Source organism: Falco cherrug, chromosome 5 (genome assembly GCF_023634085.1).
Source record: "Falco cherrug isolate bFalChe1 chromosome 5, bFalChe1.pri, whole genome shotgun sequence".
NCBI lineage: Eukaryota > Metazoa > Chordata > Aves > Falconiformes > Falconidae > Falco > Falco cherrug.
This window is the reverse complement of record NC_073701.1, coordinates 25,002,484-25,015,007: the sequence shown is the minus strand read 5'-3', so window position 1 is coordinate 25,015,007 and position 12,524 is coordinate 25,002,484. Positions and strand designations below refer to the sequence as shown.

General features: G+C 49.1%; 1 protein-coding gene across 1 annotated transcript in view; it reads right to left on the bottom strand.

The window, feature by feature from the left end:
• Positions 1-1,605: 1,605 nt before the first annotated feature.
• Positions 1,606-12,524, bottom strand: part of LOC102050110 (sodium- and chloride-dependent GABA transporter 1-like) — a 36,553-nt gene continuing 25,634 nt past the window's right edge. The window contains exons 11-15 of the mRNA XM_005440854.3: positions 9,936-10,067; positions 9,100-9,202; positions 8,577-8,677; positions 7,631-7,798; positions 1,606-4,812 (exon numbers count right to left, since the gene is read on the bottom strand). Coding sequence (XP_005440911.2) covers positions 4,708-4,812; positions 7,631-7,798; positions 8,577-8,677; positions 9,100-9,202; positions 9,936-10,067 — 609 coding nt within the window. The 3' untranslated portion in view covers positions 1,606-4,707. The remainder of the gene's footprint in view (positions 4,813-7,630; positions 7,799-8,576; positions 8,678-9,099; positions 9,203-9,935; positions 10,068-12,524) is intronic.

The following is a 12,524-nucleotide window of genomic DNA, read 5'->3' as shown; positions in this document are numbered from 1 at the left end:
AGGATCAGACAGCAGGAGAGGAAAACCATGCTGGGCACACCGCATGGCCTCTAGTGCTAATATTGGCATCCGAAGCTGAGCACTGTGTTTCATGCACTCAGCTCCTGAGGAAAGCAGGCAGTGTGCTCGGTGCAAGCTCCATCACCATGGGTAGGCTGGTAGCCTTCAATCCAGCAAACAACAGCAGACATGCCCCTTAGTGGTGCAGACCCCCTCCCTATTTCACCATCACCACCAAATGGAAACAGGGTCCCCCAATCCAGAGAGAAACCACACACACACACCCTGGGACAGGAGAGGGATAGAGACAAATTGCTCACCCAGAATGATGCCAGCTTTAAGGGCACCCCCCAATGCACAGCACACCTGCGCCCAACAAACACATTGTTTAATGGAGTTGTGGAGAGACTACAAGCTATGTGGTGGTCGGCTAGCCAAAGCCTTACAGTGCCACACGGCATGGGTATCGTGTTGTGGACATTGCACATGTGTTTTACAACCAGCTGCCAGCTGTTAGAGCACATCTGGGAGAATGGCAGCAGGAAGAGTTCCCCTCTCCTGGGGGAGAGGATCACACCCGCTTCTCCAGGGAAGTGGCACTTGAGCAGCAACGAAGCAATCCTGCCTTTCCCATCGCCCCCCTCAGCCCCCGCTGCTGTGGCAGAGGGTGGGGGCAATGGCATTTATTTTATTTTTCACAGCCCTCAGGAAAAAGAGGATTTCGGAGGGATTTGAGCACAGCTCCCTAAATAGCTCCTTAGAATTAAGAGGTTTCATGGGGGATTATTTTGAGCAGCTGCCCGTGGCAGGAGGGAGAGGCTGGCAGGTGCTGGGGAGGCAAGGGGGCAGAGCAAAAAAGGCAGGAGCACTGTGGGTGAGCACAGGGGAGTGGGATCTCCTCATCTGCAGTAGGGGGGAGAGGGGAGTGTGCACTCCTGGCCACGCACATGTCCTCTCTGTTGGGTGAGCCGAAAGGAATGAGGGGCAAAGTGGTGGTCAGCAGAAGTGACGCTCCCTGGGAACAGCACAAAAGCAGTTCTTGCAGAGGAATCACTGGCACTTTCAGCTGGAATCCGAAGCCTGACTTCAAAAAACCAACAGGCAGATATGGCTGCGTTGCTGGAGCTGCCCATAGCGACATTCCTGAGGCCTGGGATGAGCTCAAGGGGCCGTCCCCAGCCCTGTTTTCTTACTAGGTGGGAAACCTGCATGCAGTGAACTAACACTAAGGACAGGATGAGTTCGAAATGCTGGAGAAAAGGATCAGTCAATTAGACAGAGCTTGGCTAAGGGCAAATTCCTCCCCGCAAGACTGCAAATGCCAGACTTCGTAGATCCAAACATTCACAGTGGAAATAAAATAAAAGTGCAAAAACAGGAAAGGCCACAAAATCTTTCAGAACAGGCACAGCTCTGCAGAGACTGGTGGAATATGGGTTGAAATGTCTCTTCTAGTAACACCAAGAGAGAGCATTGCTTGGCACAGCACTTTCTGGTGCAAAAAGGAAGATAGCTGGAACTTCATTATAATTTTGGTATTGGGATGGAAATTGGTTCTTAGGGACCGGATTCTGCAGGAAGGTGAGCTCTTCCATGCCTCTTTCAGCAGGCAGAAGGGGTGAGTGTGTGCACAGTGAGTGGCTGAACCACAGGAGAGCACGTGAGAGAAGCAGGAGTGATGCTGGTAATAATAGAGATAGAAATGAGGAAAGAAGACAAAGGAGAAGAGAAAGGGGGGAGAGCTGTAATTTGACAGCGGTGAAAGCAAAAAAGCAGGAAGTACGCTGAGGTAGATAATTTCTACTGGATAGACATGGGGGAGAAGTGAAGCAAGACAACGAAAAGGAGCAGGGCAGGAGGGAGAGCAAATGGGAAGGTCACAGGCAGGGAACTGAGCAAATAGCTAAATCTCATCAAATATTGTTGTTGTTATGAGCAGCCCGCGTGCAGCGTAGCCACTGCTGCTGTACCTGGAGTGATGTGCGCCTGCCACACGCAAAGCCACAAGTCAGAGAGATGCTGGGATTAAATTCCCAGCAAAAAGGAATTGGAGATTTAGGCATATCCTCAGTCACCAGGGAAGGGACTTTGTTTTCTGGACCCTTCCTTCTCCACTCTCTTGGAGGAACAACCTGGACAGCCCAACCCTTTGAACAGCTCTCCCAACAACCAAGCTTTTTGGCCAAGAGTTTACAAAATGAACACTGATAGATTTGTTCTACCTCTGACCTGAGCTGCCCCAGTGAAGTTGGAAAAATCTGGGTCTTCCATGGTTTTAAGGCCTCACTCAAGAATGGACTTCTTTGGCCATCACTCACCTGCACAGCTCTCAGGGAGGTTATGTGACCTGGATGCAGAGCAAAAGCAGGTTTCTAGTAAAGATCATTGCTGCAACAATCAGAGGCTAACGTCTGTTTTCACTACAGATGTCCCTCTCAGAGGACATATATGTATATGAAGAGTGGTTTCCTTTGTCCTCTGGTTTATAAAAATAGGTGAAGTGAAATAGAAGATTTCAGCTCTACTGGCGCTGGCAATTAAGGGGCAAGGAAAGGCAAGCTGACATGTCTGTGACTGGCTGAGATTAATTATGATGAACTATGATTGCAGCTTTCAGTGTTTGGCTTTCGGCTTTACAAGATCAAGCCTGTAAATTCAGCGTTTCCTCATGTCTATTTAACAGCTGCAATTTTTTTGATGTAAACACCCAAATGATTAGATGTGGGAGAGGGTGTGATCTCAGCTCGTGGTGTTGGAGACCTCAAAACATGCACTCAAGACCTGGCAGCCACAACCACTAAGAGCCAGGACACAGCATGTGCCACATGTACAAATACAAATTGGTTATACATCTAAAGCAATGTTAATTGAGATGCATTGATGAGTTGGTAGGGAACCCAACCCCAAAGGTGACTGAATTCAGCTTTAAACAGACAACTTCTTTCCTCTTTACATTACTGACCCTGAGTCTGGGAGACCAGCAGAAGAGCAGGCTGGCCCCATGCACCAGAGGCAGGCAGCATGGGACCAACCTGCATCATTTTTCAGCTCCTATTGGAGTGCAGGGCAATTGCACACCGGCTCACCGCTCAGCTGGCACCTGTGGTGAGACCCACAGGGGACTTCAACATGGCACCTACAAGACCAGACTCTGGTAGGAAGCATGAGTGGGACACACCTTTTCCTGGGCACTTACTTATGAATTTGTTGTTTCTGAGCTGAACCCGGGAGCGTGAACAGACCTAGCAATGCTGTCAGGGTGCCAAGGGAAGGGAGAGACTAATCTGCACTAAGTTACACCACGTGTGCACTTCTATGACAGGTGCTCATCAAATACTCTGAGTACACAGATACCTCTGCTTGGGGTCACTGGGAAGCTGTCACAAATGGGAGCATCACTATCACACCTGCACATGGTGTTATGATGAGCCACCTCCTTTATCAAGGCTTTAGAACTAAGAAATACGCTGCTGCTTTAGGACTGCTCTGAAACACTTCCCAGCCTTCTCTGAGGTGTTATACACTCCTCCAGCATCGTCTGCAACAGCTCTCAGCCTCCTGTGATGTGTGTGCTGGGAGTCGGGACGTGCCAGCGCCAGCAGCTGTCTGCACAGACACTTCCCAAGGGAAGTCAGCACTGGTTCACAGGAGTGGGTTTGAACATGGCAGCTATGTCCTGCAGGCTCCCCCAGGAGCTCCTGCCTTCCACTAGCTGGGATTTAGGTGTTGCCAGTTCCTGCCAAAGGTAGAAGCTAAACCACCCATGGGCACTATGATGCATCTTACCGCTTCCCACCTGGGGACGCAGCCAGGGAGGGTGTTTGGCAGGAACTACCCTGCTCCGGCTTGGCTTCGGGGGGAGATTTGCACACTGCTGGAAAGTCTCTCCATCACACACAGGTCTTTAGCCTCTGCACAAAGCTGACTGCGGCTGAGAGTGGTCAGTATAGAAGACTTGACAGCCTCTAGCAAAGAGCCCTCCACTTATGTTAGGGTCAGGAAGCAGCTACTGCACACTGCTGCAGAGGGCAGGACACTCCGGAAGAAAAAGGCTGCCTACTCTGCTAGGCTCTGGCTCACAGTGCCAGCCCCAATGGATGCAGTGAAAAGGGCTGGAGACTGCACAGGGCTGAAACATGGCACCTGTGAGCAGCACACACTGTCCTGATGCCCTTCTCCAGTTTTAGAGCGATGTCCTACAGCTACCAGCGCGCTGGGCTCCTCACTGGAATCCCTCATTCTGCGATATCCCCTCCAGTTACACATTTACTAGTGTTGGTTTATGCTAGATCAATCGACAACTGGCTGGGATTTAAACGCGGTGTCAGCTGGCTCCCTGGGGTGACAGCACAGCTGTGTGCTATGGGATGCTTTATGGAGGTTCACCTGGAAAGGCAAGAAGAAGAACAGAAAAATGATCAGTGATCAGTTTAAGCTCTCTAGAGACATCACCACTTGTCATGAGGAGGAAGACCTGGGCACTGAGAGCCTGGACCAGGTTATTGCAGGATGAAGACAGTCACTGCTTGCGCAGAGCTTTGGTAAGCCGGGCTGGGAGGAAGAGATGTGAGAGGGTTCCGCTGCCAGCTCCTCTCTTTGACAAGTAAAAGCCACCGTGGAGCCAGGGACAGCGAGCTGTGCCGGAGAAGCTCAAGGAACAACGTGGCATGAGCATCTACGGGGCATGGTGAGGAAGTCTGGGCTCTTCTAGACGGCAGCATCCAAGACCCTCCCATTCAAGGATGTCTTCGGCTGGAGGCCATTGTTCTGAGCGTGCACCTCTGGCTTGGGCTGTGTCATCTTCTGCAAACGCTGCCCAGGAATGAAGGGAGAGAGCACATCAGCCAGCGGTGGCACCAGTGGGACAGCCAGGGCATGGCAGCAACTGAAGGTTGGGACCCCCAGCCTCAGAGGTGGCCCTAGTTACAGGGCCAGGGGATTGTGTATGTGGCAGGAGTTACTCCTCCAGCATCATTCAGCAACCCACTGCAAGTCACCTTTGCTTTGGTGCTGCGCACAGCACAGCAGCTCCTCTTTTTATCTGAAATACAGGGATCACCCTTATAACGTGGGCAAACTGTTACCAGGCAGTACCAGCTGCAAGTAGGAACAAGAGAGAGCTGTGATGTCACACGCTTCAGAGCAGACCCATTTTCCCATTTCCCCTCATTTTTCGAAGGGGGTTGATGATTATAAAGCGTTACTAACTAGCTAGAGCAGGCTAACAAGGTTACAGTTTGTGCTGCTGATGCAGATCAGACCCGTCCACCTGCACAGACCTTTGCACCAGCAGCAATTCCTGTCACCCATAGCTCATCAAATGAAAATTGCAGAGCCAAGTGAAGTGAAGCAAGAACCCAGAAAAATATATGGAGGGGCAAGTCATTACTGGAGGTGTGTGGACTGAGCAGAATGAATCACTTTTGCCTGTCAGGAAGGGACTGCTGCTGTAAGATGCAGAAGAGAAGGCAGAGGAGAACTGAGCCTGACCTGAATAGACATCACTAAGTCAGGAAGAAGCTCTTTCCAGCAAAGGGAAACAAGCTCCTTCTCTCCAATACCGCTGAAGTGGCTGTTGCTGGGTGAAGTCCCTGAAATGTTCACTGAGCTGCTTCTGCCATTCATGATCTTTTTTTTCCCCCATCACATTCATGCTCAGTAGGATCAAAATTACTTGTAATCTTTCCTGTCTGTCAAAATCACTTTATTCAGCACTGGCATCTAATTTCCCTCCAGCTCCAGCTCTATTACAAACTAATCCAGGATCTGTGCATATAAGAGGCCAAAAATTCTCTTTCTGATACCAACACACACACATCACAAGCCTACTTTCTTCCTGCTGCCATCTGCTGCTCACTCCTTGGTCTATAAATGATGGGGAGGAGGTCTGGGTCTCCTGATGTGTGTGGGCACTGTTAAAGGTAGAGCAAGCCAGGGAAGGTGCACGCCAGCCATCCACGCTGCTGACTGGTACTGCTGGCTTGCACAAGATGCTGAAGGGATGGGTGGAAACATGCTCATCAGCTGCCCTCCGTGCCCCTGGGGCAGCATGGGAGTCCCCAGAACCTTGGAAGTGCTGGTGTTGCCACACTTGCTACATATGTAACCAGCACAAGCCCTTGGTCAGAAGGAGTGGAGCTACTCCTGGGAGGCTGCAGGCCAACTTGGGCGCCCCAGATGCCAGGATGCACTTTCACCATCCCTAGTGAAACAGGATTGAGACTAAGTAAAGGGTTAAACCCATACCTGTATTTGCAGACTTCCCTTCTTCCCTGCCTTTTCCAGCTCATATAATGAGGGAACAAGAAACCCTGTAAACATCTGAGAAAGGATCTACTCTTGGAATTGCTGCTGGCCTTCAACCTAAAATCAGCCAGGTGCTTGGTATAACACCCTGGCTTGAGTCCTGCAGGAACGCCAATGCAGGTTTCAACACCAATGGCAAGAACCTAAACCCAACCTCAGGTGAGAGACCAGAAACTGAAAGCAGATCTGAGACACCAAACCCATCCAGTTCCCACATCAGAACCCATCCAAATGGAGACCTGGGAGAAAGAAAAGTCAAAACCACCTGCAACTTGACCTCAGAGGTGTGGAGCCTGAAGCTGGCCTCAGCCCAGCAATTCCAGCTAAAACATTTCTGAATTAAACATTATTCAAAATACAGCATCCATGAAGTAAACTCATAGGATTTAGATGGCATCTGGTTACTGTTGCAGCTGGGCTGTGAAAGCCATACATCAGCACCCCTGCGGTGCCTTCTGACACCTGTATCTTGCAGCAGACAGCACTGAGCCAGGGACTTTGTGCACAGGGCTCTCGAGACTGCTTGTCAACACTGTAAATAAAACCTAAACAGTAATTTCGAGGTATGACATACAGAGACCCATGATTCACTGCTACATAAACCCCTTCTCAAATTATTAAAGAAAATGTTTTAAATGAGATCGGAGTTGTGGGTATTGTGGATCCTGCATAGAAGTCTTCCTTGCTTCTTAACCCCTCATTCACTTAGTGCCCTTTGCAAAACACACGGCAAACTACCATTGTGTATGCCTGTTGCTAGCAGGTCCTAGCCCCAAGATATTTCAAGCTTTACGCTCAGAGGCTGCTGATCTCTCTGCTGAGAAGTGTCAAGTAACCATGCTTATAGCCAGGGACCACCAGGAACTGGGATTTCTCTGGGTCAAGAAACCTCAAGGATTTCTTCCCAGTCTCTTCCAGGTCTCCAGCCCCCCGCACCAAAGAGGTATTCATGGGAGAAGGGTTCCTGTTTTGTGACAGTGACAACACAAAGCTCAATGAGGGACAACAGACCTGAGGATAGACTAGCTGAAGGTCTACCCACTTGGCCAGGCACCGCCAGTCACATGCTGCCCAGCAGCACTCCTAGCCACTTAGACATGTCAGTGCTCAGTCATGCTAGCAAGTCCTCTCCAGTGAGCCTGTGTTGCCAGAGGCTGATCTGAGCCCTCCTGGAGGAGAGGGCGTGCAGAGCTCCCACCGCACCAACCTGAAGTACTCCGACAACTTTGTCCAAGCAGAGTCTGCTTGGCTCTTCTTAGGCTTAGTTCAGTGCTGGGGTTACTCTAAGCAAAGAGCAGAAGAGGAGCGGTAAAGCTGTTCATACCTGCCGGAGAGTCCCTGTTGAGGTGAAGAAACAGTACAGCATGTATCCTGGAATAAGTACCATGGAGGACAGAGCCATAAGCCAACCAATGCCTTGTCCCCACGCAGGATAAACGTATTTTCCCAGTGTCAGAGGGGTCATTTCCACCACGCTGAAGAAGAACACACCCTGGGAAAAGAGCACCAGTCATCACAGGTGAGGGTGTGCAAAATCAAGGTCCATCCATTCTTCCCTTCACTATCCTCTTAGATCCCAACAGTCTTACAGCAACCCAGCAGCTCCTTAAACTGGTCTAGATACTCTCAGCCCACCAACTGGTGATTTCATATAATTTCTTATTATCCTATGTGAAAAGCTGGAACTTGAACACACCTGAAAACCTGATTTGCTTCTTCACTACACTACTCAGACAAGCAGTGCCCCCACACCAGCTCCTAAGCAGGTTATCAGCACCCTCACAGCTGGCCTCAGGAGCCTTCCTCTTCCTGTCATTGACCTGCTCACACCATTCTCTGTACACTCCTGCTGGAAGCAGAGGAACCAGCAAACGCAAAATTGCTCGGCGGTCAGTTATACTGCATTTACTGATAGCTTGTGCTCTGACAAGCCTATCAGGGGCTGAGGCTGGAGCTAGAGTAGCTGAAAGCCTTCCCCAGAACCAATAATGACTTTTTAGAACAGTTATTTGCTTATCTTTTAGCAACTCAGAAAGCAAAATGAGGAACTGATGGCCTCCTTTATACTACAATAACCAGCTAGAGCTCTTTCTACAGGTGGTTTCCAGCAGGTGGAGTTACCTGTATTAAAGTACCCATCTCAAGTCTGCCTAGGACCACCTTGCACCAGATCTATACTGGGTTGAGAACATAGTGTTTCCCCTACAGCCCATCCAAACTAAGAGGCCCTTCTGAATCCACTCCTGCAGGTAGGATGCCCCAGGTCTTACGAGGCAGACAACAGGAGTGAAGAAGGCCCAGCAGATCTTCCACCAGATGCAAGGTCTGTAGCCAATCATTTCTTCGATGTTCCTGTAAAACCTGTTCACACCTACAAGAGGAAATGAGTATTTAAAACAAACATCCCATCTCAGCACCATGGTCATCACCTCTTCTTATGACACAGCACAGGCCAGCCACAGCAAGAGGGTGACAATACCCCGGCATGAGAAGCATTATCAGGAGTGGCTGGGGTACAGGGACATAAAAGCAAATTCATGTTAGCAGCTTCCATGTTCTTGGTGTCCTCTTGAAGGACCAGAGTGCAGGACCCTAGGCATCTGCCAGTTTGTGTAGAGGTCTCTGTGGGGGCCTGGAGAAGTGAGATGACAGCCTTCTGCTCCTGATTTTCTGGAGTTATCAGCCTAAGTTATTTTCAGTGGCAACATTTTTATTGGCTGCACTGTGGGAGACTTCTGAAATAATTCACCATGCCCATGGAGAAAACAAAGGAACAAGGTCTTTTGTGCTTACCGTAACACCAAGAAATTGAGACGGTCTCGAAGAAGACAAGAAAGAGAAGACACATGCCACTGGCTGAGTAGTAATCAAACAGCTTGAAGACATAAATGCCACCCTGAAGAGACAAAACCAGGGTCAGGGAGTTTAGTTATAGATTTTGGTCAACAATATCAGCCAGCTGCTTGGATTGCTACTGTCTGTGTTTCCTGGCTTTAATGTTAATTTCCTTGGACAGTAGAGCCGGCGTTGCAACGTTACCACTGGAGTCTGGTTCCCAGCAGCAAAACTGATGTGTTCTTGCAGACAATTAGCCAGCCTGTTCAGGCATGGCCAAGGGTAAAAAGGAGAGCAGAGATTCACTAGGATTTCTTAATTTTCTCTGTTCTAGATTGAGTCACTTAATTTAGTCTGCTCTGCCCCTCCTGGGAGCTTTGCTGCCTTGCCTCTTCATGAGCCTACAGTGCTCCACAGTCAGTCTCCAGACCACCCAACGCTAACCTCCACACATGTGAGCCTTGGCTTCAGCCCCAGAGGTTCAGGGCCCCAAAAGACTGGTCTTCTTTACGTTATCTTAACTCTTTGCACCAAGCAATCCCTCAGCTTGGGCTCTGTTGGCTTGAGCCCTTATTGCAGATAGCAAAAAGCCAATCCAGACTGACAACAGGATAGTAGTAAAAGTTATGGAGGCATCCTAAGTCACTTGAGGTGTAGCAGTGGTGAGCAAGCCCATTTATCCAGCATTAGGATGGCTCCTAGGATTGCTGTCACTTCTCCCAAAGCTTTGGTACTGCTGTGCTATGACAAAGTGACTAGAAAGGTGCCACGAATGGAGGTACAAAGCACAATACCTGGGTGATATTGGAGAATCCAATGAGATAAGAGATGAAACAGACTACTGCGATGAAGACCTTCTTCCTGGCTCTGAGGAGATTAGGATATTCATCCATCAGGGCTGTAATGAACCCTTCCACGGTGCAGAACTATGGGAAAAGGTATACACCAAGGACATACATGTAAGTATCTTAGCCTGACACCAACTCCACCTACATTTAATTCCAGTGTAGAGAATCTCATTGCTTTAAGTGCGCTCTGCAAATCCTAGAAAAGAAGGGGGCACCTCTGCACAAAGTTGGTCTGAACCACCTTCTGAAAATGCCTCTCTACCTCCACTGAACAGAGAGGGAGCTAGAAGCACTGGGGTTAAATACCTAAAATTAGCTGAGATAAATCTCTGCCTTTTGCCTCCCGTGGAAAGTCTCCTCTTTCTTCCCCCAAACTCTCTAGGGCTTCCTCACCACTGCCAAGCTCTGTCACAGCTGTGTGTCCATCTGCTGCTGGCACATGTGCAGGACCTTGCTTGCTCTTCCTTTCCCATGTGTGCTCTCAGCCTATTGCAGCAGTGCTTGTGCTGTTCAATGACCTAAAACACTCATGGAGGAGCTGCATTACCCACTGCCCAGTCTCATGTGCGTGTGCATAATAACATCTCTGACTACCCAGTCCTTGACTTTATTTCATTTCTCAAGCACGCTACATTAAAGGCATGTAGCACTTTAAAAGCCCGTCCTCACAGTGCATGGTCTTCCTAGAGCTGAAAACACCTGGATGGCTTGTGCAGTGCTATTCCAGGCACAGTATATTAATGCTGTCTGCACCATAACACATAAAGGAGTACCTGTGAGCATTACCTTCAAATCATTTTTCCTATTAGTTCTGCATGGGGACAATTTGACTGTATATATGTGAAGTGCATCCTTCCCTCCTATTTCTTGATAAATTGTGAGATTCACCTTTCTATATCACTCCCAGAAACCACTGGTAACGTAGAGATCATAGAGGGCACATGATGCCTCTAGAAAAAGTCCTGGGAAGTTTATGACAGCAGCAAGCTCCTAGCTTCCCTGGTCACTCTCAATAAATATACAAGCCAGTGCAACGAAAATGAGAGAGGTTTCATTGCTTTTGTATGTCAGGGATCTCCCTGTCCCTGGACGAGTGCTCTAGAAAGTGCTGGTATTTTTAGATTCAGCTTTGAATAGGGAGACAAGCAGATAAAAAAACCCCGAAAAAACAGGAGCAGAGGTGGAGGTACACAGACTAAAGAGCAGCGGAGGGCTGGAAATATGTGTGGAAGAAAAGTGGGGAGTGTAAGCCATGCCTATAGCTGGGCAGGGATGGTGGAAGAACTTGCACACTGCTAGCTGCTGGGGCTGGCTTCCATGTGGGACAGCACGAGAAAAAGGGTGATGTTTCTGCCCAGGGTTTTATATCCACATGGCACAGTGCAGAAAGCTGGTATTCCCAGAGCATCAATGCTCAACTGCTTCAAATCGAATTTTTAATGAGCTAAGCTTTTTATGCTGGACACAAGTGCTATTAAAGCATCTTTTGCCATTCAGGCATGGGTTAAGCTGCCTTTATTCTCATTGACAGCGAGCGCTTCACCCCGTCCCACCCAGCTCGTTGTCTGGAGGAGTCAGGACTGAGCTGGCACCACAGTGTGAAGAGCCAGCATGACAAAAAGTACACTGTCAAATGCTATTCCTTCCACGTGGATGTGTGGCCAGGCGCTGATGAAGCCATGGGCAGGGCCAGGCGGTCTGCCACCAGGCAAGGCAGGGAGGGAAAAGGGTTCAGAGGGGGAGACAGGGATGGCTGGGGGCACAGGGTGGATGAGAGGGGTGTCCAGCAGAGAAGTGAAGAAAAAGATGTCTCATATATTGGGAGGGAGTAAAACCGACAGCCCTTTTGTTCTGGAAGAGGGATCAAAGTCAGGGAAAGCACAGGGGGAAAGACAAGGAGATAGGTGATGAGGAACAGGGTTAAGAGTTGAAATCTCTTTGCCTCCTACTAAAATTAAGCTGCTGTGTAATCAGTGAGGTGGGGAAGCAAATGGTTGTACACTACTTCTTCTATCCATAAAAGGGGCAACTGCCTTCATACTATTTACTGAAAATTGCCTCATGCCAGCCTTAGGCTTCAGAGGTGATGCAGCCTGGAGGAGGCTCACCTTTCCAACCCTGGAGACCTCAGCTGCCTGACTGGCCTGGGGTCCACATTTCCCAGCCCATACACCCAAACTCAGATGCTCACACAAGGTAAGTAAGCACCCGAGTGAAAGCACGCTGCTTTCAGGAGCGATGAGGATCTGGTCATGGTGCATACAGGTGGATACACACTTCAATCTGCTTTCCAAAAAGTTCCATTTTTCTCACCAGTTGCCTCCAGCCACAATTTTTAGTCCATATTGTGTTCTTCATCTCGCCTTGCCCCAGGATATTGTTTCTCTCCTAAATATTGTATTTCTATTCACTTCTCTCTGTTGCATTTTTAACTCTTCAGGAGCGTAATCATTACACAAGCTACTGGATCCAATAATCTGGGCTTGGGAGTCAATATAGGTGGCACCTTGGTCTGAAGGAAAATCTCTCTCCTAC